Source organism: Thunnus thynnus, chromosome 11 (assembly GCF_963924715.1).
Source record: "Thunnus thynnus chromosome 11, fThuThy2.1, whole genome shotgun sequence".
NCBI classification, from domain to species: Eukaryota; Metazoa; Chordata; class Actinopteri; order Scombriformes; family Scombridae; genus Thunnus; species Thunnus thynnus.
This window is the reverse complement of record NC_089527.1, coordinates 1,283,616-1,311,038: the sequence shown is the minus strand read 5'-3', so window position 1 is coordinate 1,311,038 and position 27,423 is coordinate 1,283,616. Positions and strand designations below refer to the sequence as shown.

General features: G+C 39.1%; 3 protein-coding genes across 5 annotated transcripts in view; 2 read left to right on the top strand and 1 right to left on the bottom strand.

Annotated features, from left to right (window-relative positions):
• Positions 1–6,020, bottom strand: part of LOC137192182 (titin homolog) — a 196,854-nt gene extending 190,834 nt beyond the window's left edge. The window contains exons 1-5 of the mRNA XM_067602693.1: positions 5,703–6,020; positions 5,332–5,366; positions 3,891–4,043; positions 3,623–3,727; positions 3,232–3,356 (exon numbers count right to left, since the gene is read on the bottom strand). Of these exons, the coding sequence (XP_067458794.1) occupies positions 3,232–3,356; positions 3,623–3,727; positions 3,891–4,043; positions 5,332–5,366; positions 5,703–5,714 (430 nt within the window). The 5' untranslated portion in view covers positions 5,715–6,020. The remainder of the gene's footprint in view (positions 1–3,231; positions 3,357–3,622; positions 3,728–3,890; positions 4,044–5,331; positions 5,367–5,702) is intronic.
• Positions 1–27,423, top strand: part of LOC137192205 (interferon-induced protein 44-like) — a 116,130-nt gene that overhangs the window by 59,227 nt on the left and 29,480 nt on the right. The window lies entirely within an intron of this gene.
• On the top strand, positions 11,986–26,806 carry LOC137192208 (interferon-induced protein 44-like). Its single transcript, XM_067602734.1, has 10 exons — positions 11,986–14,773; positions 15,328–15,354; positions 15,708–15,731; positions 15,821–15,854; positions 16,637–16,844; positions 19,986–20,138; positions 22,126–22,294; positions 23,866–23,966; positions 24,071–24,228; positions 24,737–26,806. The coding sequence occupies exons 1-10, from the start codon at positions 14,749–14,751 to the stop codon at positions 24,888–24,890; spliced, it is 1,053 nt and encodes a 350-aa protein (XP_067458835.1). The 5' UTR covers positions 11,986–14,748; the 3' UTR covers positions 24,891–26,806.

The following is a 27,423-nucleotide window of genomic DNA, read 5'->3' as shown; positions in this document are numbered from 1 at the left end:
TCTTTCTGCAAATATATCCTATAATGAGCTGATTACAATGGCAAATGCTACCAGACTATACTGAAATATAATTATGGCTTTTTGTCTCAACAGGTTGGGACCACTGGGGGCAATACAACCCCCTTTGTCCCCCACCACAAGCAAGAAACAGTATGCCACTGCACTCCTCACTGATAACCACAATTTACTTATAAAATGCAACAAAATCATCAGCTTTTTTTGATCATCAACTTAAAAAAAGCTCCAAAAGTAGAGATGCTTTTCAATTTGACACCATGTTTGTTAAATCAGACAAACATCAAACATATTTTAACTCCCCCATTGCTCATTAATTAACTTGTCTTTTAAACACAGTTCCTTTCCTGGTGATGACTGGAAATGTGCCGTTGTCACGCCTATTCTTACATCAGGAGACCGCCTTGAAACTAGAAACTACAATCTACTACGAATAAGTATACTGCCAGTACTCTCAAAGGTTGCTGAGAAAGTTGTCATTAAACAATTGACAACATTTCTTAATACAAGCAACTTTGGTCTACATTGTATGCAATTTGTCTTTAGAGCAAATCATTCCACTGAAACTGCTACCTTGCACTTAATAGAGCAAATTAAATCAAGACTTGACAAAGGAGGAGTAGTCGGTGCTGTATTTTTAGTGCTGTGTAAAGCATTCAACGCAGTCAATCATGATGTTTTAATATTGAAACTCTCTAAATGTAACTTCTCATTAAGAGCACTGGCATGGATGTCTTCATATTTATCTAATGTGTTAAAGTTGGTGACACACTGTCCTGTAACCCGAAGTGCACAATGGGTGTTCCACAAGGGTCAGTGTTAGGTCCCCTATTATTTAGCCTATATATTAATGATCTCCCTCAGAGATAACAGATAGCAGATAACAGCTGAGTTAGCTGCTGCTAAGCTAACAATTGCATTGGAAAGGATCACAGATTGGCTTGATCAATCATGTCTGAGTCTTAATGTAAACAAGACAAAAGGTATGTTTTTCTCTAAGACTGTGGTACAACCTCCTAACGTTGATATTCTCATCAAAGGTTAAAGGATTGACATAGTCACTGATTTTAAATATCTTGATGTGACACTGGATCCAAATTTGAACTTTAAGAAACATGTTTAAAAAAGGTTAAAACCATAAAGTACAACTTTGCAAATTTTAGACATGTTAGAAACTGTCTCTCTTTGGACGCAGCCAAGATATTTATACAGCAATGATTCTTTCCCAGATGTCTTATTGATCACATGTTGGGGGCAGGCTGGACAAACAGCCATAAAACCTCTTGAGTCCTTACAAACAAACTCTAAAAACTCTGGACAAAAAGCCAATGCATTTCCATCATTGTAGGGTTCTGGAGAAATACAATTAACTGAGCTCTGAGAATTTTAGATTATTCTCAAATTTGTGCCTAGTTTATAAAATTTTAAAAGGTTTGTCCTCCTCCACTATGTGATTTTGTGTTCACTCGCTGAGTAAGTTCTATTAGATCCTCCAGATTATCCTCTATACAAGATTGGACCATTTCATCACACTGCATTTGGACAGTCAGCTTTCTCTGTGAAAGCCACAACTCAGTGGAACGTCCTACCTGATGATATGAAGAACTGTAGTTCAATCAGTACATTTAAAACCAAATTAAAAATCTGCAAAAGCAACTCAGCTCTGTAACCACTGACTCTAAATTTCATCTCATGGTCTACTCATGAACACAAATAATCTTGCTTTTAATTTGACAAACTTACATTAGTCATTTCTAGTTGGCATTGTGAGTGTATGTGATGCGCTTTTGTGTTTAGCTTTGTATTTTGTATAATGTGCCCTGTGTGTTTTTTGCTTTGTACTGTTTGTTATTGCTCTCTTATATGTTTTAATTGTAAGGGACTGCAGATGAAAATTAGCTATTAGCTAACTCTGGTACAGTACATCAAATGGTAACATTTATGTTTAACACTGTACATGGTCCCAATAAATACATAAAGAAATAAATACATTTACGAACATAACAGTTAAATTAGAAGTGCTTAAAATCAATGCTAACTGTGGCCTGAGTTAATAACTGAAGACCTTTTTTTATAACTATTAGGGCTGTGGTCAACCAAAGAAAATCTCGGACAACTGAATTTCTGCCTACTTTTCAACCAATGGATTGGTCAACGGGGAAAAAAGCAACATTCACGTAATATAAACAAACCAAGTTAGCCCTCCAAGCTAATGCATGCTAACTGCTTAGCAGGAGCTATCCTGGTGATATCTAGTGTCAGCAACATTTTTTGCCAACACTAGATATCAAACAAAAGCAAGAGACTGTATCATATTAAGTTGCTATGAGCTGTAAATTCACCACCTCTAAGCAGAAGGTAAAGATGATGCTATCTCTGAGCCTGACAAGCACATGCAAGGCCTCTCTTCTCGCCATGCAGCTCTCCTGCTCCTGCCTCCGTCTCAGACTCACCCTGGTTAGCAGCTGTCTCCTCAGCCTGCTGCAGCACTTTCTTCTTCTTCCTCTCTTCTTTCTGTTTTATGGCGGGTAGCAATCAGCATTGAAAGGGCGTTACCACTACCTATGCCAGCTATGTTAGAATAAATTAACGTTATATAAAGACCGATAGCAACACCATTTGTCCAGGAGCTTATCAATATTTCAATACTGACCAGTCATGAACTAGTACCAATTTAGTGCCGGTTCTTGATACCCATCCCTACTGATGAGTTATCTTGCATGTAGCCTGCTGCCTGTATGTTAGCTAGCTAGCTAGCTAAGATTTGTTCATGTGATAGCATAATAAAAGTCAATATTGCCTGATGACGCAAATGTGACAAGCTGCGGCAGCAGCAGCACCAGAGAATTGTGACTGGGGGAACTATGGGTGGGCAGGATTGTTTATAGGGTGTTAATGAATTTCGATGCAACAATAACAAATAATACTACTATAGAAAGACGAGATTCAATGATCCTGGGCTTATAAGCACAATTAATTCCGTGAATTTAGAATGAACAAATCAAATGAATGCAAAAAGTTTACGACAACAAGCATGAACAAACAATCACAATCCAAATCATAGTCACCACAGAAAGTATCTGTGGATTTACAAAACATTGTGGCTGTAAGCAGAAACGACTGGCACTGGCTCGTAGAGTTGAATATGGTAATGCAGAGCCATCTTACGATACTGTGGAAACTCTGTTTAAGCTGTTGTTTCAGAACAATGGATACCTCTCTCCTGTCGGAGCTCCTCTGCTCCTCCCTCCTGTTCGAGCTCCTCTGCTCCACTTTCCTCTGCTCCTCCCTCCTGTTCGAGCTCCTCTGCTCCACTCTCATCACCCTGCCTCTGCTCTACTCTGCATTTAAATGAGGGGAATTGACAAAGGAAAAGGAAAACCTTAATATTAAATATGAGCACTGATGGCAAGACATGATGATGACAAATCTGACAACAGACTGAAAATGCACCAAGGGACAATAAACTTCAACTACACCACAACTTACAACTTACATCTTCAACTTACATCATGATTGGATTACCTAGTAAACATATTACAAAAGATACAAACGGCTTCAGCACATGTGCCTAGCTAAGCTAGATCAGTAGTGATGTCTGACGTACCTTTCGTTGAAGTGTGTAAGCTTCCTCCTCTTTACTCCACTCATTTCTCTCTCCTGTCCAAACTGCTCCGCTCCTCTCTCATCATCTGCCCTGTCCTGCTCATCTCTGCATTTAAATGAGGAGAATTGACAAAGGAAAAGGAAAACCTTAATATTGAGTGAAAGCACTGATGGCAAGACATGATGATGACAAACCTGACAACAGACTGAAAATGAACCAAGGGACAATAAACTTCAACTAGCTAGATCAGAAGTGATGTGTGACATACCGTAAGTGTGTAAGCCTCCTCCTCTTTGCTCCACTCATTTCTTTCTCCTGTCCGAGCTCCTCTGCTCCTCTGCTCCTCTGCTCCTCGCTCCTCTGCTCCTCTGCTCCTCTTCTCCTCTGCTCCTCTTCTCCTCTGCTCCTCTGCTCCTCGCTCCTGTTCTCCAAAAATATTTTAAAAATAAAATTTTAACCCAAACCATGATCTTTACCTAACCAAGCAGTTTTTGTGTGTAAACCTAACCAGACCTTAAGTCACATCATAAAACGTAATTATTTTTAAACAAGGACATGTGTCACGTTTTTTTTTTTTTTTTTTACAGCTCTGGCCTACAGAGTTTGGATGATATGGAGATTTAATTTTGTCTAACTTTAGCAGTTATGGGCTGCTTGAATTCATGCAGCCTCATTTTTTTTCCTTCAGAGGGGCAGCTCAGCCAAAGTGGTCAAATGGGCTGCTGCTCGGGCAGCTTTACTCCGGCCTTGTGTACATTCTTGCATTAGAGTCAGACTCAGGTCCACTGAGGTATTTATCACAGTGCTGCAGCACCACCTGCAGGTGACACTTGATATGTGCATGTGGCCTCTAAAATTCAGCTCACTGAATCATATGGAAACAAATCTTTGCCAGAATAATTTGAATTATATCAGCAACTGAATTGAAATGTATTCAATACTGAATACTACATGTTGACATTTAAATATAACTGAATTTATTGCACTGACATATTCTATATTCTAGCCAGGCTGCGTTGATGGAACACCCCCATGTTACGCCTAAATCCCACCGCCTGTCAGACGCGACTCTCCGCTCCGCTGTGCTGAAGAAAGGTGCCTCGTCTATATTTGACGGAGATCGCGTCAAGCAACACAGAGCAGATCAAGCTGGACAGGAAGTCAGACACAGAAACAGCATTGAGCATCCGGTCAACAGTGATGTTTGAACGCTTCTCTGTCAGAGAGACTTCCAACACGGCTCAGTGTGTTTCTAGGACCTCTCACCCCTCCATCAGTCCTTCCTTTTACTGCCAGCAGGTCGATGCTACAAAGTCCCAGAAAAACATCTACAAACATCTTTTATTCCCTCTGCGATCATCACACTGAACAAACTAAAACAGACACTGTTCTCTGTCCTGTTTAACTCTGCTCTTGTCAGTTGTAGTTTTAACTGTTTTGTTTTTATCTCTTATCTTTAGTGTGATAAAAGATTCACAGTATGTCCATATGATCAATAAAAAGAAACAGTTTCCTGTTAATGACGAACAAACGTTTGAATAATCTCAAAACTAAAATCCTAAAAGTTAAAGAAGCTGTAAAACAGCTCGTCATGTGACTTCATTAACATAAAACCTTCATTAACCACAGAGAGCATGTAGTCCTAACATGCTAACATGCTAACATCATGCAGCACATGAAATAAATAAACTGAGGAGAGAAATCTTTACCTGCAGCTTTCTGTCACTCTGCTGGTCTTCTTCTTCTGCAGCAGCAAAGTGGAGACAAACACGAGTCGTTTAAACGTTCCTCCTGCTTTAAGTTTCAAAAAACATTTGACTGACAAGAAAAGCAGCAACTGCTCTCAGACCGTCAGTGTGACTTTCACTTTCACTGTGTGAGTGTGTTTGTTTGTTTGTGTGTGTGTGTGTGTGTGTGTGTGTGTGTGTGTGTGTGTGTGTGTGTGTGTGTGTGTTGCTATCTTTGAGACGACAGTTTGAGGCTTAAATCCCGAACGGTTTGAGTGTAGCCCGAATATAAAAAACGTAATGTGTATGACGCCGTTTAGCCAGCTCTCAAATTCAAAAATAACGTAACTTACGTAGACTTTCATCACTGTTAATCAGACCTGCTTCCTACTGCAGTTTCTGCCGTAGCTTCTAGGAGCGCTCGTTTGAACACTGTGTCCTTGTATGAGACCATAGACTGCAATAAATATGAATGAGACACGGAGACGTTACTGTTAACACGGACCAACAAACCACCAGCAGCTTCTGCTACGAACCCTCCGTGCTGAAGCCAGCAGGCAGGCTGGAGCCGCTTGAATAGACGAATGAATCATAGTTCAGAGGATCATATTTGACATGAAGATGTACGGCATCAAATAATAATGTCAGACAAAATACAACAAAGCAAGTAGCTAGAAAAACTCTTCAGTGGAGCTAAAGTGTGTTAAATTGACATTAGTGTTGTTTTAACCGTCCAGTATGCTGCTGCTTTACATTACAGTGATGTTAATGTAGCTGATAGTTTGGATAACTTGACTACTGATGTATTCACACTGTGTGTCGTTTGTCCACAAGTACTGTAATTAACACCATACAAGTTAAAGTTTTTTTATATTTTCAGACTAAGTGAAGGAATCAGAAGTGAGGAAGAATCACATGATGTAACTTAATTGTGTTGAAAGAAAAACAATGAGAAAGTTAAGAACTGATTCAAGAGGGAAGAAGGTGCACCTGATTGAAGATTTAAAGAAGAAGTTTGAGGAAAGAGAAACACATAGAAGCAGCCCAGACGTCAGGTGATGGAGACACATGAACACATTCAAAGCAGGAGGCAGAACAAACTGGTCTGACTTCTACCTGTATGTAGATGAATTACTGTTCTGTAAATATTTTAAAAAGCACAATCTGTTATCCAAATGTAAACTAAAGGACATTCTAACAAACTAAAGTCAAAGCACGATATCCAAAGCTGCTATGAAAGGACTTACAGATCTTTTAATACGGGTACCAACACTACACAACAACTCTGACATGTTTCTTAAGCTGTTAAAAGGTTGTTGACCTCATTTACTGTTGTAAACACTAAAACTGACAGATAGTTGCAGTTATTAGGAAACAAAATGCTGATTCATCATTAACCTGACTGATTCATCTATCAGTCCAACTGTTGTCTTGATTTGGTTTTAAGTTTGAGTAAATTAATCCCCCATAAGTCAATTTTGTTATTTTGTTTATTACAAACATTGATCTTTATTCAGGGGAACAGTGGTGGAAAGTAACTAAGTACATTTACTGAAGTACTGCACTTAAGTACAATTTTGAGGTACTTGTGCTTGAGTATTTCCATTTGATGCTACTTTATACTTCAGCTCCACTACATTTCAGGGAAATATTGTACTTTCTACTTTACTACATTTATTTGACAGCTTTAGTTTCAGATGATGATTCTTCTCAGATGAAGATTTGACACAATGGATAATATAACAAGCTTTTAAAATACAACACACTGTTAAAAATGAAACCAGTGGTTTCCAACCTTTTTTGGCTTTTGATGTCTTACAAAAAGCAGTATGTACCCCTCATGACCCCTCAGATTTATCTGCTGACCCTTTGGAGGGGCCCGACCCCTAGGTTGGGAACCACTGGACTAAACTAGCTAACTGTATATAAAGTAGTGTAAACTAGCTCCACCTCCAGCAGCTACAACAGTAACATGCTGCTCTAACACTGATGCTTCACTATTAATAATCTAATGATGTCATATATAATAATATATCAGTCAGAGGGACCAAACCACTACTTTTACTGCAATACTTTAACTACATCAAGCTCATAATACTTATGTACTTTTACTGTAGTAGCATTTTTCATTCATCAGATAAGGAACCCCTCCTTATCTGATCCTTTCTGTTTGCAGGAGGTTGTTTAGATGGACTGGTCAGTGAGGAGTTTGGGACTCTCACTTATATGTTATTGGCCAGCATTCCTGGGGTGTTGAAGAAAGAGCTGGTTGGTTGTTTAAGGTTTGTTCTGTCTGCCTTCAAAACATGAAGGGGTTTTACCCTACAGCACGCTGTCGTAAACTGAGAGGTGAGCTATGGATGCTGGTCCTGTGCAGTGAAAACAGAGCTGACACTAAGCAGACATGAATCGTCCTCCCCCTGGACAATGTGCAGGCGTGAGGTATTATTCCCCAGTGAGGATATAACGCTGCTCGCCACCATCATGGCCAACTGAAGTTGGCAGTGGATTTCCGAAGGTCAGCGATGTTGCAGAAACAGATGAGAGTTGTTGTCGTCATCTATCAGTGAAGCTGCTGAGACAGTCTAAGCCAAGGCGTCCGGCGGTGGCGGAGGCCTGGGCGAAGCAGGGGACTCATCCTCGACGCAGAGATCAATCTTGAGCTCTGGTTTGCTCTTGACGCAGTGGAGTGAGATGTGACGTATACTGTGTGAGACACACATAATCAGTAGGTGCATCCTGATTGACTGGCTATGAGCATGCAAATTTCAGTGAGTGATTGTATGCGTGTGATTGGCGGAGTCCAGTCCAGTAGAGGGTGGAGCCTGTGTGAGGTAGAACAATAATTATACACAAAACATGAAGCCCAGAAACACACCCTGACCATGTTCATCAATCATGTTACAGCATCACGGACAGACGATGACCTCACACATTTAAAATGAATGATGACAGGACATTAGATTTTATGTTTATGTATTTCTTATATTGTTCATTGCATATATAGAAATGTTGATATTTATTTATCAACATGTAACAGTGCAGAAGCTGAAGCAGTCTGTATTTTAAATCACAGAACTGAAAACAGCTTCACTGGATAAACCAACAATATCAACTATCAGTCAGTTTATATTATATTTACATTTCAAATATAATTAAAGCTACATAATATATGTGCCTACCACATTTCTTTCATCTACATGGAATTGAAAGATGGGGGCTTCAAATTTGACCAGCAGCACAAGCCTGTACTGCAGTAACTGGAAACGTGGCACTTAGCTAAAGCTAATTAGCAGCAAGATGCCTCCCTTTTCCACGGACGACTACCACAGACTTCTACAGAAGATTGCAGTGCTGGAAACCAAAATTCACCGGTTGGAAGTGAACATTGAAGTGAATGGACTATGTGGGAATGACACCACCTTACTATGGATTCAAAACAGTGGACAAGAGCATGCTAACACACGGCTAATTAGCACCACCAATACTACCAAGAAACAGGAGGGCTGTGAACCGGATAATAAATCTACAAGTGGTAGTCCTCCCTGGAACTCTCTTGGAGCAAAGTCTAAGAGTAAATCATGGGAGAAAAATGGGAGAACCAGTAACAGGCAGAACCCAGTGCCCTGAGATTTGTGATGCGACTGGCTGGCCTGCACTATCATCCAGGCAGAGTGCCTCTTCAACCCCTGTTATTAGTAGGACACAGCTGTGGAAAGCTGCGAAAGGGAGAGCTAACAACAAACCTCCCCAACAACCGAATGTGCAACTGGAGAACAGATTTGCTCCACTGCTGCAGGACCCTGGATCTCCGTCCGATCTGGATAACCTCTCGTCTTCACACAGCTGGGTAAAGACTGAGAGTAAATCTGAAAATAAAAGGCTACAGGGAAAGCTAACGACTGGGCCTCAAACTCTGATTTTGGGTGACTGTGCTATAAAAGATTTAAGAAGCATGTGCAGTTAAAACACCAAAATACTCTGTTTTCCCAATGATGTGGTCTCTGACATGACTGAGAGAGTCCTGCATATCGTGGCTGCACATCCAAATGTGAAAAACAACATACTGCACATAGGGACCAATGATGTTGTGAAGAGACAATCTGAAGTGCTGAAACGAGACTTAAGTGATCTGTTGAACACAGTCAGCTCTCTGAATGCTGAGGTGTTTATCAGTGGCCCTGTACCACCAGTCAGAAAACAAGTCGAAAGATTCAGCAGATTGTTGGCACTGAACACATGGTTCTCAACTGCATGTACTGTCCATTCACTGCACTTCATTGACAATTTCAACTTTTTCTGGGACCGCAGACATCTTTTTAAGGCAGATGGACTTTTCCTTAACAAGTCAGGAGTAAAATTGATCATCTTTAACTTATTTTACTTCCTGTGTCACCCATCTGCTCCCTCTGCCAAGGTCAAGAGACAAGAGGAATCAAAACAAGAACAAGACATAACAAAACATAGCAGAAACCCTGAAAGAGAGCCGCCTGAAGAGAGCTTTAAACATGGCAGTCATCAGAGTCGAGAGGAGGAGTCACCACCCCCCTCACCACCTTTGAGGATTCACCCCTTTCACCCCCCCAAACCCTATCCAGATCACTCTCTTCTCCAGTCACCCTTTCTCCCTCCTCCCCCCTCTTGGAGTTCCCTGACCAGATGAAAGAGCTGGTCACTGCTGGGACCAAACTTACACCCAGCCCTACTCCTGTTGGGCCTCAGACCATGAGGTCACACAAAGAAGGCCTACATGTAACCTGTGAGGCCTGACCACGAGGTGCTTTATTCTTTTGTTTTCCCAGAGACAAAGGAATAGCGCCAAAAATGCTTACAGACAATGGGGAGTCCATTGCAAACTCCATTTCCAAGGATGCTTTGCGATTTTCACACCTCAGCAAGGAGCAGTTAACATACAGTCTCATTGGCGGAGATGCTCCTGCACAGCGGAGCGTCCTGATGATGCAGTCATGACATCACCGCCCCTTTCAAAACTGAACGTGCCCTGAAGCACACGCCTTTCCCATGTCACTGAGCTAGGGGTAACTCCTGTTCCTCTGTGAGTCAGCTGACTAAGGGGGGTACCCCCCCTTGCCGGACGAGACGAGACTTCGCCCGTGTACACCCGAACACATTCCCGGATCCGAGAGAGACCGCTGCTGCAACCAGCGTCCTCAAATTCCCTCGAAGGAAGTAACGCTTCTTCACCGAGTCGACTCTGCTGTTCTCTCCGCCACGCCGCCGAGAGCCAGCTGCCGTGTTTTTCACTGACCGTGCGAGAACGGCCACCGTCTGCATCCGAGCCCAGGACAAAGCCAGACATAAAGACGGATTACAGACCAACCCTGCTCGCTTTCTGAAGCGACCCAAGTAAGAGGCATAAGTCTGGGCAGAGGCAGTGTTAATTGTGTGTTCTTATCAGCATCAATTGCTGTTGTTTAGCATTTAGCTCTTAGCTTTTGTTATTGTTTGTTGGGCTGTTGATGGACCGCCGAGTCCATTTTTCTCTGTTTACTCTTAGGAGTATTTTAAGTTTGCTGCCTGTTTAGTTGTGTTCACCACGCTAGACTGTTTTGTGTTTGTCCCGCTCAGGACTACTGCTGTGTTTGTGCCATCGTGAGTCAGGAAGTAAGTTGCTTTGTCGATCAGAAACCAGACAACGTGCGTTACAGACTGCCTTCTGTATGCGCACTGTCTGTGGACAAAGCCGCTTCTCTCCCTCTCACGATCGCTTTCTCTCCTTCTTCCCTCTCTCGTCTGACTAACACATACACACACGCGCACACACACCTACACGCACCGACATCTTTTGCACATCTGATGGTCAGATAACGTCGGACAAAGCTTCGCTTTGTCTTTCTTTATCCGCCATCAGACACGTGTGTTTTTCACAGAAGTGGGTGAGTGCGAGACACCGTCTTGCTTCTGTCTAACCAAGACACATTTCTGCCATCCGGTTCTCGCGCGACGTGACTTCCTCCCATAGTCACGTCCGCGTCGCAGACCGACAACGTCAGGCCCCGTCGCCATCTTGTCACACGCACGCTGTGATTAGATGTGTGTGATTAGATTTTAGAATAGTCGTTTATTGAATGAAACATTTGTTAACTTTGTTATTTTTGCTAAGTTTAATAAACACTGCTATATCTTTAAAGAGAAGTTCTTCTGTCATTATTGTGTGTAATATTGTGAAAAGTGGCTGATTGAAGGAGTCAGAGCTTGAATTCAACCCTTCTTTGTTCACCCTTGAATGTTGATATCTCAGATATTAACATTCTAGGTGAACTCCCATTTATGAGATCACCTTGTTTGGTTATTGGTCCCGGTTTCCGGGTGGTGCCCCGTATTTGTTAATTCATATTAATAATTCTATTAATTGTCATAATTAGTTAATTATCCGTAATAATTGATAATTATTGCAAATAATCAACTGTGTTCCTCACAGATCCAACAGTTGGTGCCCGAATTGTTGATTAGAGTTAACAATATCTTATTTTCATAATTCATAATTATCTATGATAATTATAAATTATTGCTAATAACCAAACGCACTACTGCCCGTCCCAACACTCCCATTTTCTCTCCCCTAAACCCCCTTCGGCGTCCACCTCCACCGATGACTTTAAGTTCTCGACCAGTCTCGACACATTTGCCACAGTTATGGCGCCCGCCCCCTCCCCCCCTTCCACAATGGCTACAGAATCATCCTCTCTCTCCTCCGTCTGATAAGAGCACAGCACATCCAGTTATTTGTGTACAAAATACAGCAAGCGCTACCTGATATGTGTTGGGTGTGCTATCTCTGTGCACACAAATGTTCAAACAGAGGTAATCACAAAACGGTATATCACTGAAAACACCAGTGAAATATTTATTCAGGCCCTCTCTGTCATACCTGCCCTCTTTTGGGTCTTGGTCAATGAGCTTGTGGATCATTTCAGTTCTAAAATTACAAAGGTTATTGATGCCATTGGACCCACTAAGGTGAAGGTTGTCTCTGGTAAGAAAAGATCTCCATAGAGAAACGCCACGCTGGTCAGAATGGAAAAAAGAGAGTGTTGAAAAGCTGAACGCAGGTGGCGAAAAAACAAATCTCCAGGTTCATTATGACATCTATAAAGAGAGACTTCACATTCATAATTTGGAACTGAGAAATGCAAGGTGGTCCTTCTTCTCTGACATCATTGCCAAAAATAATAATAATGCACGTGCCTTATTTGCTGCTGTCGACAGGCTGACAAACCCTCCTGTGTCAGTAGCCCCTGAACTTCTATCCACCAAGGCCTGCAATGAATTTGCCTCCTTCTTCACTGAAAAAATTCAGAAAAATAGACAAGCAGTCAATGCCTCCATATCAGGTGCAGGATATGCGTTGTCCCTGTGTCCACTTAAAATCAATTTGAGTAGTATGACACAATTCCAGCGGATCAACCATAAAAACCTGGAGGACATTATACAACATCTGAAATCCTCCTCCGGCTGCCTTCATATTCTGTCTACAGGCTTTTTCAAAATTGTTTCAAACTGCATGGCCTCAGATCTTCTACAGATTGTCAACACATCTCTTCTCTCAGGTGTCTTCCCACAGGCCCTGAAAACTGCCGTCATCAAGCCACTCTTAAAAAAGAACAATCTAGACACATCACTAATGAGCAACTATAGGCCCATATCAAACCTCCCATTTTTAAGCAGGATCATTGAAAAAGCTGTTTTTCAACAGCTGAACAACTTTGTGGCACTAAACAACTGTTTTGATGTCTTCCAGTCAGGATTTCAACCACACCACAGCACTGAGACTGCTCTTGTTAAGGTCTTCAATGATATACACTTAAACACTGACAGTGGCAGAATTACAGTATCAGTATTATTGGATCTCAGTGCCGCATTTGACACGGTCGACCACAACATATTACTAGACAGACTGGAAAACTTGGTGGGACTTTCTGGCACATTACTAAACTGGTTTGAATCCTACTTAAAGGACGGGGACTACTTTGTGTCTTTAAGTAATTACACATCAGACAAAAATGACATGCGGAGTTCCCCAAGGCTCCATTCTGGGGCCTCTTCTGTTCAACATCTACATGCTCCCACTGGCTCAGAAATATGTTACCACAGTTATGCAGATGACACACAAATTTATATAACCATATTACCAGGGGCCTATGGTCCAGTACAAGCACTGAGTAAGTGCATTGAACAAATCAACAATTGGATGTGCCAGAATTTTCTTCAATTAAACAAAGATAAAACTGAAGTAATTGTTTTTTGAGCCAAGGAAGAACGTTTAAATGTCAGCACTCAGCTTCAGTTGATAATGTTAAAAACTACAAACCAAGCCAGAAATCTTGGTGTAGTCATGGACTCAGACCTGAATTTCAACAGCCACATTAAGACAATTACAAAGTCAGCCTACTATTACCTGAAGAATATATCAACAATTAAAGGAATTATGTCTCAGCAGGATTTGGAAAAACTTGTCCTGCATTTATCTTCAGTAGACTTGACTACTGTAATACTGTCTTCACAGGTCTCCCTAAAAAATCGATCAGACAGCTGCAGCTGATCCAGACGCTGCTGCTCGAGTCCTCACTAAGACCAAGAAAGTGGATCATATAACTCCAGTTCTCAGATCTTTACACTGGCTTCCTGTCTGTCAAAGAGTTGATTTTAAAATACTGCTGTATGTTTATAGAGCACTGAATGGTTTTGGGCCAAAATACATTTCTGATCTGCTGCTATATTATGAAGCATCCAGACCTCTCAGGTGGTCTGGATCAGGTCTGCTTTCTGTCCCCAGAGTAAAAACTAAACATGGAGAAGCAGCGTTCAGTTTTTATGCTCCACATATCTGGAACAAAATCCCAGAAAACTGCAGGTCTGCTGCAACTCTCAGTTCTTTTAAATCACAGCTGAAGACTTTTCTGTTTGCCGCCTTTTATTAAACCAAATTTGAGGGTTAATATTTTACACTGCACTGTAACTGTTATTCCTGTTTCATCTGTCTTATTCCCTTTCAGCTTCATTTTATTTCCAAATTTAACACTTTTTAATTGTTTTTGTCTTTTTACTTGTGTTGCTTTTATATTCTGTTTTGATGCCTTTTATGCTCTATGTAAAGCACTTTGAATTTCCTTGTTGAAATGTGCTGTACAAATAAACTTGCCTTGCCTTGCTTTGCCTTCTGCTGCACTGTGCACTTTGTACTGTATGTTTGAGCAGCACATGTTCATGTCCAGACAGAAACAGAGGTGGGTGGAGGGATGAAAGTGAAAGTAACAGACTGGTGGATTTCAGTCACATGATTCATGAACCAAACTGATAAAGGTGAGAGGAAACTGTGGGTAAAGAGTCAGTAACCTGTTGGCTCCACTGCTGCAGAACTACGACAGCAGAAGAAGAATGATCGATCAATGCATATTTTGGGGTAGGAATATTTCTCCTCAGATTATTCAGTACGATTTAACTAAAGCTACTAATACAAATATCTGCAGAAAATACGTTTCTGAATAGTTCTAGTTTTGGTTTCATTTGTCTGATTTCTCAAAAGCTTCAAACCAGAGTTCAATAAAATGTGGTGAAAAGTTTAATCATCAACAAGTGATTCACTTTAAACATATTTCTGAAGTTTTTACACTTCTCTGTAAAACTGTTTTTGTCACTCCTGCTGTGAACAGATGTGTTCAGTTACTGCTAATGCAAACACAACGTTTCCTGCTTCAAATTAAAACCAGTGAGCCATGGACTGGCTTTTATTGTGAAACAGGAAATGTGATGTATTTGTCCCTGAGGTTAGCACTGATTGTCTCTCTTCACTAAAATGTCATTAGTGTAAATGTTACTGTAAACTTTTATAAACTCAGTTCTGTTTCTTATTGTAAATATATTTTCTTAAAGATCAGAAACATTTATTACATTTATTCATTAAAACATTAATCAAAAGTATTGATCATGATGTCCTTCATATCTTCCTCTCTACAGCACTTCTTCTGTTTCCTCATGTTCATGGTAAGAAACACATTTAACAGCAGAATATAGACGACATGTTAACAATATGAATATTATTCTCCTTCAGTGTAAAACTTTATGTTTTATTGATGTAAATCTGTTTCTTTTAAACTAAATTCTTCTTAAATTGAAACTGAAAACTGACTTCTGTTTAATTTGGTTTCATCAGTTTGGATGAAATTAAAACATTAAAACAAGAAACAGTTTCCTCTTTGATTCTAAAAGCTGCTATAAATCACTGAACCTTCAATTCATTGTAATTTGCAGTATTTTTATTTATTCCATGTTAGATTAACATCAAATAAAACGTCTTGTATTACATGTTCATGTTTCCTAAATGTTTGTCTTTGTAGGATCTGAGCCGCCGCCTTCTCCCAGTAAGACATTAAAATCTGTTTCTGAATTCTGATCTTTATTGACACAGAATGACACATGATGTTAATGAAAATTTTTGTTTTCTCTTCAGCTCTCAGTGAACCATGGAGACAAATATCTTGGGGGTGAGTTTATGTCTCTGCTGTTTAACATAAAGGATGGAGTGTGACCGACATGTTTGTAGTTTTAGTGAGCAGCAGCAGCACAAACAGCTTCAGAGAGGCTGAATATATTTTACTGTCAGCAGGTGGAGTCAGGTGAGCTGCAGTATTGTTATTATGAGTCATATCTGCTCATTATTGAAGGCTGCTTCAGGCAGTTCTGTGGATCATAAAACCACAACTGCAAACATGTAGAAACACGATGCGACCGTGGAAATCAGTGTCATAATACAAAACAGATGAATTCTGCTGAGGAAGCTGACTGCAGGTATTTAACTGCAGGGAAGAGATCCAACATGAAACCATAAATCACATTAAAAGTTGTATTATAACAAACATTTTAATCAGAGAACTGAAAGAAGCAAAAAAATTTATAAAAGCTTTTTTATAAGTTTTATAAAAGTGAAACATCTTGCTGTAAATCTTTCAGCAGCTGAATCTGCAAGTAGTTAACACACCCGTTTTCTTCTAGTTATTATTATTATTATTATTATTATTATTATTATTATTATTATTATTATTATTATTATTATATAATAGTTCATATATTGAATTATTATTATTTTCTATATTATCTCCAATAAGTTTTTTCCTCTAGGTTCACACTAATTGTGCTCACTATTGTGTAAATATGTCTGTATTTGTTTCTTTTTTTTCAGTTTGTTGATGATGAAATCAAAAAGTTTTGTTAAAAATTTAAACAGGTTTATACTTTTATCTTAATTCAAATATAATTTTATCCTCAGAGACAAAGAGACAGATCTGCAGTATGTGCAGAGTTACACGCCTGTAAACACTAACAAGGAAATCAAACACCTCCGAGTTCTGCTGTACGGGCCGGTTGGAGCTGGAAAATCCAGCTTCATCAACTCTGTCAGCAACATTGTACGACGCAGAATGACCCATCTAGCTACACCCAGTGCTTTCTTCTCTGAGAGGAGTTTCACCACAACAGTAAGAACACTTGATCTGTGTCAAAAATGATCCCAGATAAGTGTTTTTATTAGTATATTTTTAGTTTATTTCATTTTTATTACTATAAACATTTAACAACACTTTGATGAAACTTTAAAGCAACAGAGATAAATTTTAATAAATCTGAATGAATTCAATATAATTATTTTGTTCCCTTGATTTAGTCATATTCTTAAATTAACTGTATTGACAAGACAAGATAAACTTTATTGATCCCACACAGGAGAATTAAAGTGTCACAGCAGCAAAATGACATACAGCAACATGTTCAGAGTATTAATAAGTAAACTTAAAACTAGAATACTATATGAACATCTACTATATACAATATGAGGCAAACAAAGTAAATGTACACAGTAACCACAAAGCAGCTTAAGACACAGAAATATCAAATATTAAATTAAATAGAGAAACTGCAGTGAATGCAGTGGAAGGCACAATGGAGCCTTTTCACAGCAGACAGCTGGACATGTCAAAGCAGGAAAAGCACAGCTGTAAATAATAACAATAACCATGGTTCTGTTGCATTAAGTGTCCCAGTAAGCAACGTGTCAGTGACTGAGCATGCTCAGTACCAGAGCTGGCGCCTGTACTACGCAGCAGGTTCAACATACCCAGGATATCTTTTGAATGAGAAGCGTTATGTTTGGGGGAACGTTTTTGAGATGAAATATAAGCTGAGACGGAATCTTTGAGTAAAACATTGTTTATGTTGATAACCAGCTGCACTGATTGTGTGATTGTTTTTGCGTTCCAATCAAAGGCAGGTAACATTGATTAACTACTTACTACTACTACTACTGTGTGATTAATTTTATCATTCTTTTAATTTACATGGGATTCAACATTTTATTTTGCTATTAATATTCTTTTTATGTTATCCTTAGTTGTGTCACACCTTGTAAAGTCGGTTTAGATATGAGCGCTGCAAAATATGATTACATTTCTGAGACATCACTGCTGACAGTGGTTTACAGTCCATGTGTTGAATTAATGATATGGATGGTGAAAAGAGCTGCACAGCTGTGCGTAACAACAGCTGTTCCACTGTTGGAGAACCTAAACTTCACTTTTTATCTCCAGTTTGTTCAGCTGTACAGATTGGTGGAGCAGGCATCATGTTGATATGAAAACAGCTGGTTCAGAGTGTGTCTTCATCCATTTATGGCTCATTATGGAAGTGGACATGAGGCTCGTGTGCAGGCCAGTTCCTCAGTGACTGAGATTTATAAAACTGATGATGAATGCGTCTGCATATTTCTGGCTTTGTGCGTACACACAGTTTTAGTCACTAATCTATACAGAGTTTTATGTATCTGGCTGCAGGCTTCTACAGAATAACTACACACATCTATACACACACCAGACTGGTCAATTATAACTCTATATTCTACCCTTTTTATGAATGTGACATTGGGTTAGTGGGGCTCATCATAGAATTTTTTCCAACTTTCTTTTCAGCAAAAGTAGCGTTTCATGTTTTATTCTCGAGAGACATTGCAGTATAAATGCTCTTGTGTAACATTAATTACTAAACTATGTGACTGTTTTCGTGGTGAGTTACATAAGAGTTATGGCTGAAATGATGACGATTACGTTATCTATAGCTGGATGTCCCCCCACTTCAAAACTCATTCCGGCGCCGCTGCCACTATGTCAAATTTGCTCCAAAGACCAGCACTGTTCCAGTATCCAGTTCTCTTTATACACCCATGGTATAGGGGGGTTGTGAGAGAGGAAGGAGAAGGAACAAGATGGCGGACATGAACCATGAGGGGTTATGTCACGCAAGAGTTCTGGTCATGAGCTGACCACGAGATTTGAACAGTGGCTCTGGTGTTTATACCTTTGGTGATGTCACAGCCTGGGGAGGGGAATCCCCCTGGTTTCCGGTGGGTCTTGTCCAATGAGAGCCGAGAGTTTGACTCTGCTGGATTTCACACCTAGGTGTGAGTTGAGCAGAGCATGATGGGAGATGAAGTCCGTTTGGAGTCCTTTTGTTTGACTTGGCACCTGTTATCAGGCTTTGTGACTGCATGCAGGCCTGCCTTTGTTTCATGCACATGGCATATGAGGCCCAACATATGCATGTCTTAAAGCAATGTCAAACCTACAGTAAGCAGTTGGTCCTGTGCCTACTGTAATGTGCAAATATTGCCTGAGTTTATTTAATAAACTACGCTAATTTAATTAGCTACGCTACTGTGCAGAAGTAGAAAATATTCTAAAGGGTTCACAAACTTTCAAGCACCACTGTATGACTGAACTGTTTTCCAGTGACGTCTCTGTCTAGATGATGTTCACAGTAAGGGTTTGTGGAATGAATGAAGCTACATTTATACATGTCTCTGCAGTGGGAGGGACTCGGGTTCACATCCTGAGTCCTGTGTGTGTTCAGGTTTGGTTCAGGTTAGTGACAGATGCTGCTGTGGCTTAAATGTTCATAAATATGTTGAGCTTCAAGTCACTGCAGACTTTTTTCTGTATTAAACAGAGACCAGGATCTTTCTCTGACTTTAAGCAAGTGCTGCCAGAGTCTGAACACAACCACAAACACTTTCACACTGCTGTAGTTTCTACCAGCTGATATTTTACTGTGACATCAGAGATTTTGGTGTAAAAACAACAAACAGGTACGTTGTCTCTGAACATTTCACTCATACTTTCAGTATCAACATTTTTGCAACTTAAATATTTTAATTAACAACATTTTCTCATTATGTTGAGAGAAAACATGATTAAGCAGTTATTTTTCTAACAAAACATATTTGTTGTTGCAGTTTATTTGTATATAAATGTAATTTCTAGGAGACAGAGTTGATAGGATGGTTTATACAGGCGGTTGCAGTTGGACGGCTCTAAATACTACACTACCCATGAGCCTTAGCAGCTATCAGAGGTGTATGAATGCTTTGTCGTTGCAGTTGGGAACAAACCTCATCACTCATAATTCATCCCAAACTGATCCAGAAGCTGATTTGAACAACTGAGAGTCAAATCTTTAGCTGCAGCTCACTGCTGCAAACAAAAATACTGAAAAAAGTTCCCTCGTTCACAGAGATGTATTCAGGGTTTTTAATACAAAGTCAGTAGATGCATGTTTCTCTGTTTGTGTTTCAGTATGAAACTCATAAAGTCAGAAGAGGAACCTCAAACAGCTTCTACCCGATCGTCTTCAATGACATCATGGGTCTGGAGGAGGGGACGGGACAAGGCGTCAAAGCTGAAGACATCAAACTGGCCATGATGGGATGTGTGAAGGAAGGTTACAAGGTACAACTGTCACATTAATCAATAAAAACCATCTACTGTTGTGATCAGGAGCCTGTACCACGAAGTGACATCAGTGTGTTAGCAGCTCTCTTTGGGCTTAACTCAGGTTTTCTGGTCTCATGAAGCTGGTTCACTTTTAATGGGGATAAATCACCATGGTAACCTATGCTGAACGACCACTGACCAATCAGATCACTGGAAAATCATCATTCCTACAGGATCCTGAGTTTACAATAATATGACAAGTAAAAAAGAGCAAAATATATTTTTATGGTTCAGGAGAATCATTTTATTGTTCCAGACTTTCTGTTTCCAGTCTGAGTTTAAAGCAGAGCTTCTAACAGAAGGAGGGAAAGTTAACGACACTAAACACAATGATGATCAGCTGCATTTTAATTGTGCAAAGTTTTCTTCTGTTCCTAAAGGGATAGTGGACAGTTTATCTGATTATACACTCTGATTCCATCACTGCAGCTCAGATTAACACACTGTGATTAGCTCCCTTCATTATAAATACAACAAGTGAGTCAGATAGACCTCATCAGACATTAACTACCTTTCCTCTCCTCTCTGCTGCAGCAGAAACAGTCTGAAATTTCTTTTTAACAATTCACATTTACTTTACTTTAGCCTCACTTTTAATATTTGGGAATTATTACTTCTTATTTCACCTCATATCATATTAAGTACTTCATTCATGGTTCGGATGATGTTGCTTGTGATTAACCCCCCCCCCCCCCCCCCCCTTTCACATTAATGCGCTTGTAGCTGGAAAACTTTGTTGATAACCAGCTTCATGATACTGGATGGCCAATGTTTGTGTCAGTGAAGCCAGATAACCTCAAGAGAGCCAGACGGAGATGCAGCAGAGTCCTGGTTAGAGTTAAATCAATGAAACATTCTGTGGTCCTTTCTTTATGAGGGCAACACAACGGCAAGTCCAGACTAACTTATCAATTGGAACACTAACACATCAAAACCCACACAGACCTTAACTGTTCACACACAAACTCTGAGTTTTTACCACATTTAACACAAACAACATGACAGAACTTTTCTCCACACATCAGATTAAAAGTTAATTTTAATTCAGCACAATACTGCACCGTTCCACTCTGACAGTTAATGAGACATTAAACTTTTTATTAACGTTTTAAATAGTCAAGTTTTATCTCTCATATTTCTCAGATCCTGTTTAATTGTGTTGGATGTGATTGTTGTGAATTAATGTATTTTTATGTCACGTATTGACACCATTTTAGCCAAGTCTCCCTTGTAAAAGAGATCATGTATCTACTTTGTGAACCAGTGGTTCTCCTCTCAGAACACCTTCATTGTAGTTTGTCATAAAGGCAATGGGATCATTCTTCTTGATCGCTTTTTGATCCGAACACACGTACAAACACGCACAAACTTTCTGCTCTGTATTTCCATCCTCTCTATTTTGTCTCTATGCTCTTTGTTTTCCTTTATTAGGCATCTATTTGTCGCTTCAGGTGTAGCAACATGACAGTCCATGCCGACCACCTCCCTTAGCCTCTGATTACAGCAGTCAAGTTCTACCTTTAAAGCATCCAGCTGTGGCTGAAGTCTGTTGAAAGCAGACCCAATCTCTTCTCTCATTATGGAGTTTATTAGAGCCAACAACTCTTGAGTTGCTCACCTGCAAGGACCCACTTTCCATGGCATTCTTCTCTGCTGCTTGTCTTCTTTGTCTAGTAGACTGCTGTGCTGATTTCATAGCTCCCCAGCATTTCTTTGTTTTCTTTGGCACCATTACATTCTCCATCCTTTAAAGATGAACATCTGACCAACTATGAAACAGAGAAATGAGAAACAGAGCTTAATACTGAGCTTTCAGATCATGAGACATGTGGAACACTGGTTACTATGGGATGATTTAATGTTTCAGTCAAAGACCACTGGAAAATAATGTTCAGTCCTTCATATAATGTCTCATTCATTTTGGTTCTACACTGATTTCCAGTTCAACCCAGTATCTGCACTGTCAGAGAGCGATCCAGGATACAACCCGTCCCCCTCTCCAGATGATCAAGTCCACGTTCTGGTTTGCATCCTCTCTGCTAACACAGCAGAGATTAAAGAGTCAGTTTTACAGAAGATGAGGGGCGTCAGAGAGGCAGCCAGAGACCTGGGTGAGAACAGAGTTTACTGAAAGTGTGTGTCCACTGATCCTGTTTTATTCAGGTTAACTTGATCTGAACTCCTGGTCTCCAACATTAAACCATGAGGTCCAGAGACAAGACATTTTACGAATAAGTTGTCTCAGTTTGATACAGTCCACAATACAAAGGTCAGGACTAAATATATATTCATGTCATATCAGGGTAGCCTCTTAAAATCCACCCTTTTTTTTTTAGATTTTCACCTATTTGGCATACCCAAATGGAAAAGTTTACAACAGAAAAACTTTTCCAAAATGCATGTATTAGGCTTCATTTCATCAGGCTTCATCAAGTGACTTAAAGTTCTAGTTTCTGGAAATGTGCTTGTTTAGCATGTGGCTACAACACAACCAAAACTACATCAGTTCAAACATGGCTCAAAAAAGTCTATAATGAGTCATATTTGAATAACAATAACTAGCACAAGCTTTATGCCACAACTATGGAAATCACAACATACTTTCCACATCTTGTCAACCACACCTGTACAAAATTCCAGACCTCTAGACCTAATCTTAGAGTTTTTAGTTTGTGGTGTTGCTAGTGTTCTCCAACCTCTCAAAAACATCTCCAAGCGGCCAAACTATGTCAATTGCTGTTACTCATTAGTGCGTGATGCTAAACCGCTTACAACTGGCCTGGTGGATGTTAAGAGGTTAAAGCTTTAAATACACTGAAAAAAAGAAACAGTTTACTGCCTTGTGTTTACATTTTTAAAGCTAAAAATTAACATAAAAACTACTTTAGTTCATGGCTAACGTATTATCATTTTATTTACTAAGTCCATAAAGGCCTTTATGAATAAGACTTTAAAGATAAAACACGTCATTACATTCAACATTTTATTGGGAACATAAGTTAAAGAGAAGATAGAAGGATGAAGGATGTTTGCACCAAATGGCAGCTGTAGTTTTACCTGCAGTGCTGTAATATAGTATAATACAGTAGAAAATGGAAACTGTCTTGACCTAAAAACAAGTTGTTCAGCTGTTAGTTTAAACTGACTTGACTTAAATGTCTCACCAAAAAAAAGATGAGATATTAATATTTTCAGTGATTTACAGGTTTACATACGTTCAATGATAAAGGCAAAAAAATTAGATAAAATCACTTTACATGTAAACAGACTGAATTACAGTTCAATTTCCTACATATTTCTGCTGCATTTGTGTGTATGAATAATGAAACTAGATTTTTTACAATCTTAAAATGTTCTATAAAAATATTTTCAGTGATTAGCACTAAAATGTGCACATTTATCAGCATCTGTATCATTTTTCTTGTTATTTGGGTTTCTGTCAGTTTTATAATTTGTTAATTGACAAAATAATAAGTGAGACATATGACTGAGTTTGAGCAGAAAGAAAGAGACCATGTATGTGGAAGTTTAAAAGGTAAAAAAGACAAACATGAATGCAGAGAAAGTAAAAATGAAGCTAAATGAAGCTGGACTGCAGAGGGTTAAAACCAGGTTTCAGTTAGCCTGATCATGTTAGCTTTGAGTCGAGTTTAAAGAGCTGAGTGTGTTTCTGTATCTGCAGGGATTCCTCAGATGATGATGATCACAAAGATCGATGAGGCCTGTGCTGAAACTGAAAAGGATCTGAGGAATGTTTATAAGAGCATGCACCTGAGGAAAAAGGTGAGTTTATACAGAAATGTAACCTAAAGCTTTGCAGTCAAAATAGTTTCAGCACAAAAAAAGTAAAACTTCATACTCATAAATGTTGTTTCTTTAACATGTAGATGAAAGATTTCAGCTCAGCAGTCGGCATCTCGATGAACTACATCTTTCCTATGAGGAACTACAGAGATGAAATCGACCTCAACGATGATGTGGACACTCTGATCCTCAGCGCTCTGAGACACATGATCAACTTTGGAGACGACTTCATCGGCAAAATGTAAAAATTATAAACAGAAATGAGCAATAACACTTTATTAGTTTTACTTTTTGCTAATTATCTTTTATTTTCCATGTCTGTATTTTAAGGAGACAGGGAGTCTGTTACTGTCTCTATGTGCCACTTATAGAAACAGAGGTTATCTGAATTTTCTTGTAGTCAGCTGAAAGGAAAACGACAGTTTAATATGACTACGGGTTTATTTTCAGAGATCAGGTCATTGATTCAATCAGTTCAACAACTCACCAAAGTCAAACATTAGCAACAAACGGCAATATTACACGAGAGGGTGTGCTTTACGTCATTGTTGGCACGACAGTGATGCGGTCAGGAATGAGGTTAATCAATAATATATGAACAGTTTCAGGAAGGAGGTTACAAAGAGATCTCACTGATGTAACCTTTCAGAGGTCATGGCACTGAGTTATCATCTCAAAACAAAAGGCCTTTATTCCACTGCATCACTTTTGTTTGTCTCAAAGTGCTGATTGTGTTTCTGTATTTGCAGGAATTCCTCAGATCACGAGTACCACGAGGAGCGGTGGTGGAATTTGATATGGAATTGGATATGGAATTGCATACACGGTGGTATACGGTGGTTTGGTATCTGGATGACTCTGCTTTTGGGGTTCGGTATCTTGATCATGATGAGATCTCATTGATGACATTTCAGGTGTTTCACTTTCCGTTAGATAAAGAGGTTCAGTTCATCTGGATAAATGCTGGTTTGTTTACAACCTGTCTGATCTTGTTTCTCTGTTGGACCTTTTTTAACAATGTTTGCTGCATTCCCAGAACTCAGGAATGAACTTGGTCAGTGCAGCATTGTTATCACCTCTGGACTGAGATAAGGAAGTTCAATCCAAACTGTAGTTTTCCTTTAAGCTATTAGCGGTTAGCTTGTTGCTATGGTAACCTGTGCTTTAACAAATCAGTGCTTAAACTGTTGATCAGAGCTACATTTGAAGTGTCCACATATGATTCTAACAGACACCTTCCAGCCAATCAGAGAGCAGGAATTCCTGTGGTCACGGTATAAATATGAAGACGTAGCTGTGAAGTATCACTTTAAACAAACGTTTTAGGTCTTTCTCTTTTATTTTTATCAAAAAATCTCATTTTATTTCACAAGCAATACACTGATATAATTACAATATTAATGAGTGTTTAATGTGTGCAAACCTCTGAAACTGAACTGACTAAGAATAAAAATCATTTTCAGTGTAAGCTGAAAATGATTCGTATCGTATCGCATCCATCGCATGATGGGAACAATATGACCCAGCCTGACTCCTGAAACAGAAACCTTGTTTTCAATCATTGTGTTGCAAATTAAAACATTGATCAACCAAACAGCATCCAGTTGACATGAATCAAAATATAAAACAATGAGGATGGTAAAAGAAACAAATACAATTAAAGGCTAAATTATACACAATAACTAAATTAACTAACTAAATAGAATAAAATAGAATAGAGACTAGAGATATAACTATAATTATAACTGTAATATACTATTTGCTGAATACACACTGTTCAATGTTATTAATATGCTACAGTACAGCACACTATACATCAGTGTAAGTCAGGTGGATATTGTTAAGGTAGTAAGGTGCACGATTGGCCACGGATGTTAGAATTAAGAACATAATTGAAACATGAATAATTTACACAAAGTATGTACATATGTAACAGAAAGCCCTTTAATGCAGCCCCCCTTAATTGGTAATTAAGCCAGAGCCAATCAGTGACTGCTACACAGTGCAGAAGCTTATTCCTGCTCTCCTGCATCACTGTGTGTGTGTGTGAATAAGAACTCATTAACCTTCATACCTACTATTTAAAGAATTTACTTGTTAGTTAATTAAAGGTTGTTTGCTCAGTTGCCATTTATGACCGTGTGCTCACTTAATTACCTTGCTGCACCTGCTCATGTTCTCCGAGCAGATGGACTGTTTCAGTCACTATTACAGCCACTACAGTTGATTCACAGTATGGCAGATTTCTATTTGAAACTGTATTTCATCCATTAATAAGTCAGTACACTAATAATCATTTTCACTGTATTATTTGAAGATGCATTTTTGCCAATTTAGTTGTTAACCAGTAAGAGAGCTTATTACAATACTTCAGTGATTCCTGATATATGTACGTTGATTATTTCCTGTTATTTCCAGACCACACACACCTTTACAGAATGGAAATGAAACTCATTGTGACATCCAGAATAAAATCTTTTTCCTGACTCTTGACTGGATTCATTCCATAGTATCACCAACCCAGATAAGTGTTTCCTGAGGTCTCCGTCCTCCACAATCAGATCTTGTAAAAGATGAGCTGTCAGTTGATAAATAATTAAAAAAAATAACAGAGCAGCTTTTGTTCCTGTTGTATTTTGTTTCTTCAAGTGATGAAATATGTCTGTATGATACAAAGATTTCACTTTGCAGATTATTTTTCTCTGTGCACCTAAAACACTGTCGAAGCAGATTTTACTTTAATCCTATAGAGTGATGTGATGTAATACTACTGATGTAACACTTACTGAGAGGAAGCTAATAAACACATTGTGACTGCTGCTCACTGCCTCTTCTTTCTCCACTTAGACTATCTGGACCTGTTTTATACAATGAGTGACTCATACATCATAGCAATAGAGTTTGACACTAAAAACAGTAAAGAAGCTTTCAGTTTGACACCCAAAGAGTCACAGATTGCACATGTGAAGCGGTGGGGAAAGAGCTGGGACTGGACGCCCCAAAGACTCCGACCTGCATCCTGTTCAATAAAGATGAAGAATTCCTCAAGTTTGGTTATGAAGCCAAGACAGAATATATCACAATGTGTGGAGACAAAGCAAAGAAACACGACTTCTTTGAAAGCTTTAAGAGAGTAAAGATGATCTATATACTTACAAATATGCCATAAATACTGTGCACTTGTACATGTAAATGTCTTATTAATAAAATATTTATTTCAGGCTTATTAAACAGATCATTTAAAAATGACCTGGTTATCTGAAAAAGGGCTACATGGAAATAACATTTAGACCAAAATAGTGTGAAAAGAAAAGTGAAACTGACTCTGAATCAGTCACAACTGAAGATTCTTTCCCATGATTTTACGAGTGCTTACGTTCTCTTTTAAAGGCATTTTTTCTTTTAAACACATGTAATACATTGTTTTTTTCTTTTA

What these genes read in the sequence shown, in the direction of transcription:
- LOC137192208 (XM_067602734.1), top strand. Translation starts at nt 14,749, where the DNA reads ATGATCGATCAATGCATATTTTGGG. An exon ending in AGAGGAGTTTCACCACAACA is followed by an intron (nt 16,845 to 19,985) that starts GTAAGAACACTT and finishes TTTGTGTTTCAG; the next exon opens with TATGAAACTCATAAAGTCAG. An exon ending in GTGTGAAGGAAGGTTACAAG is followed by an intron (nt 20,139 to 22,125) that starts GTACAACTGTCA and finishes ACTGATTTCCAG; the next exon opens with TTCAACCCAGTATCTGCACT.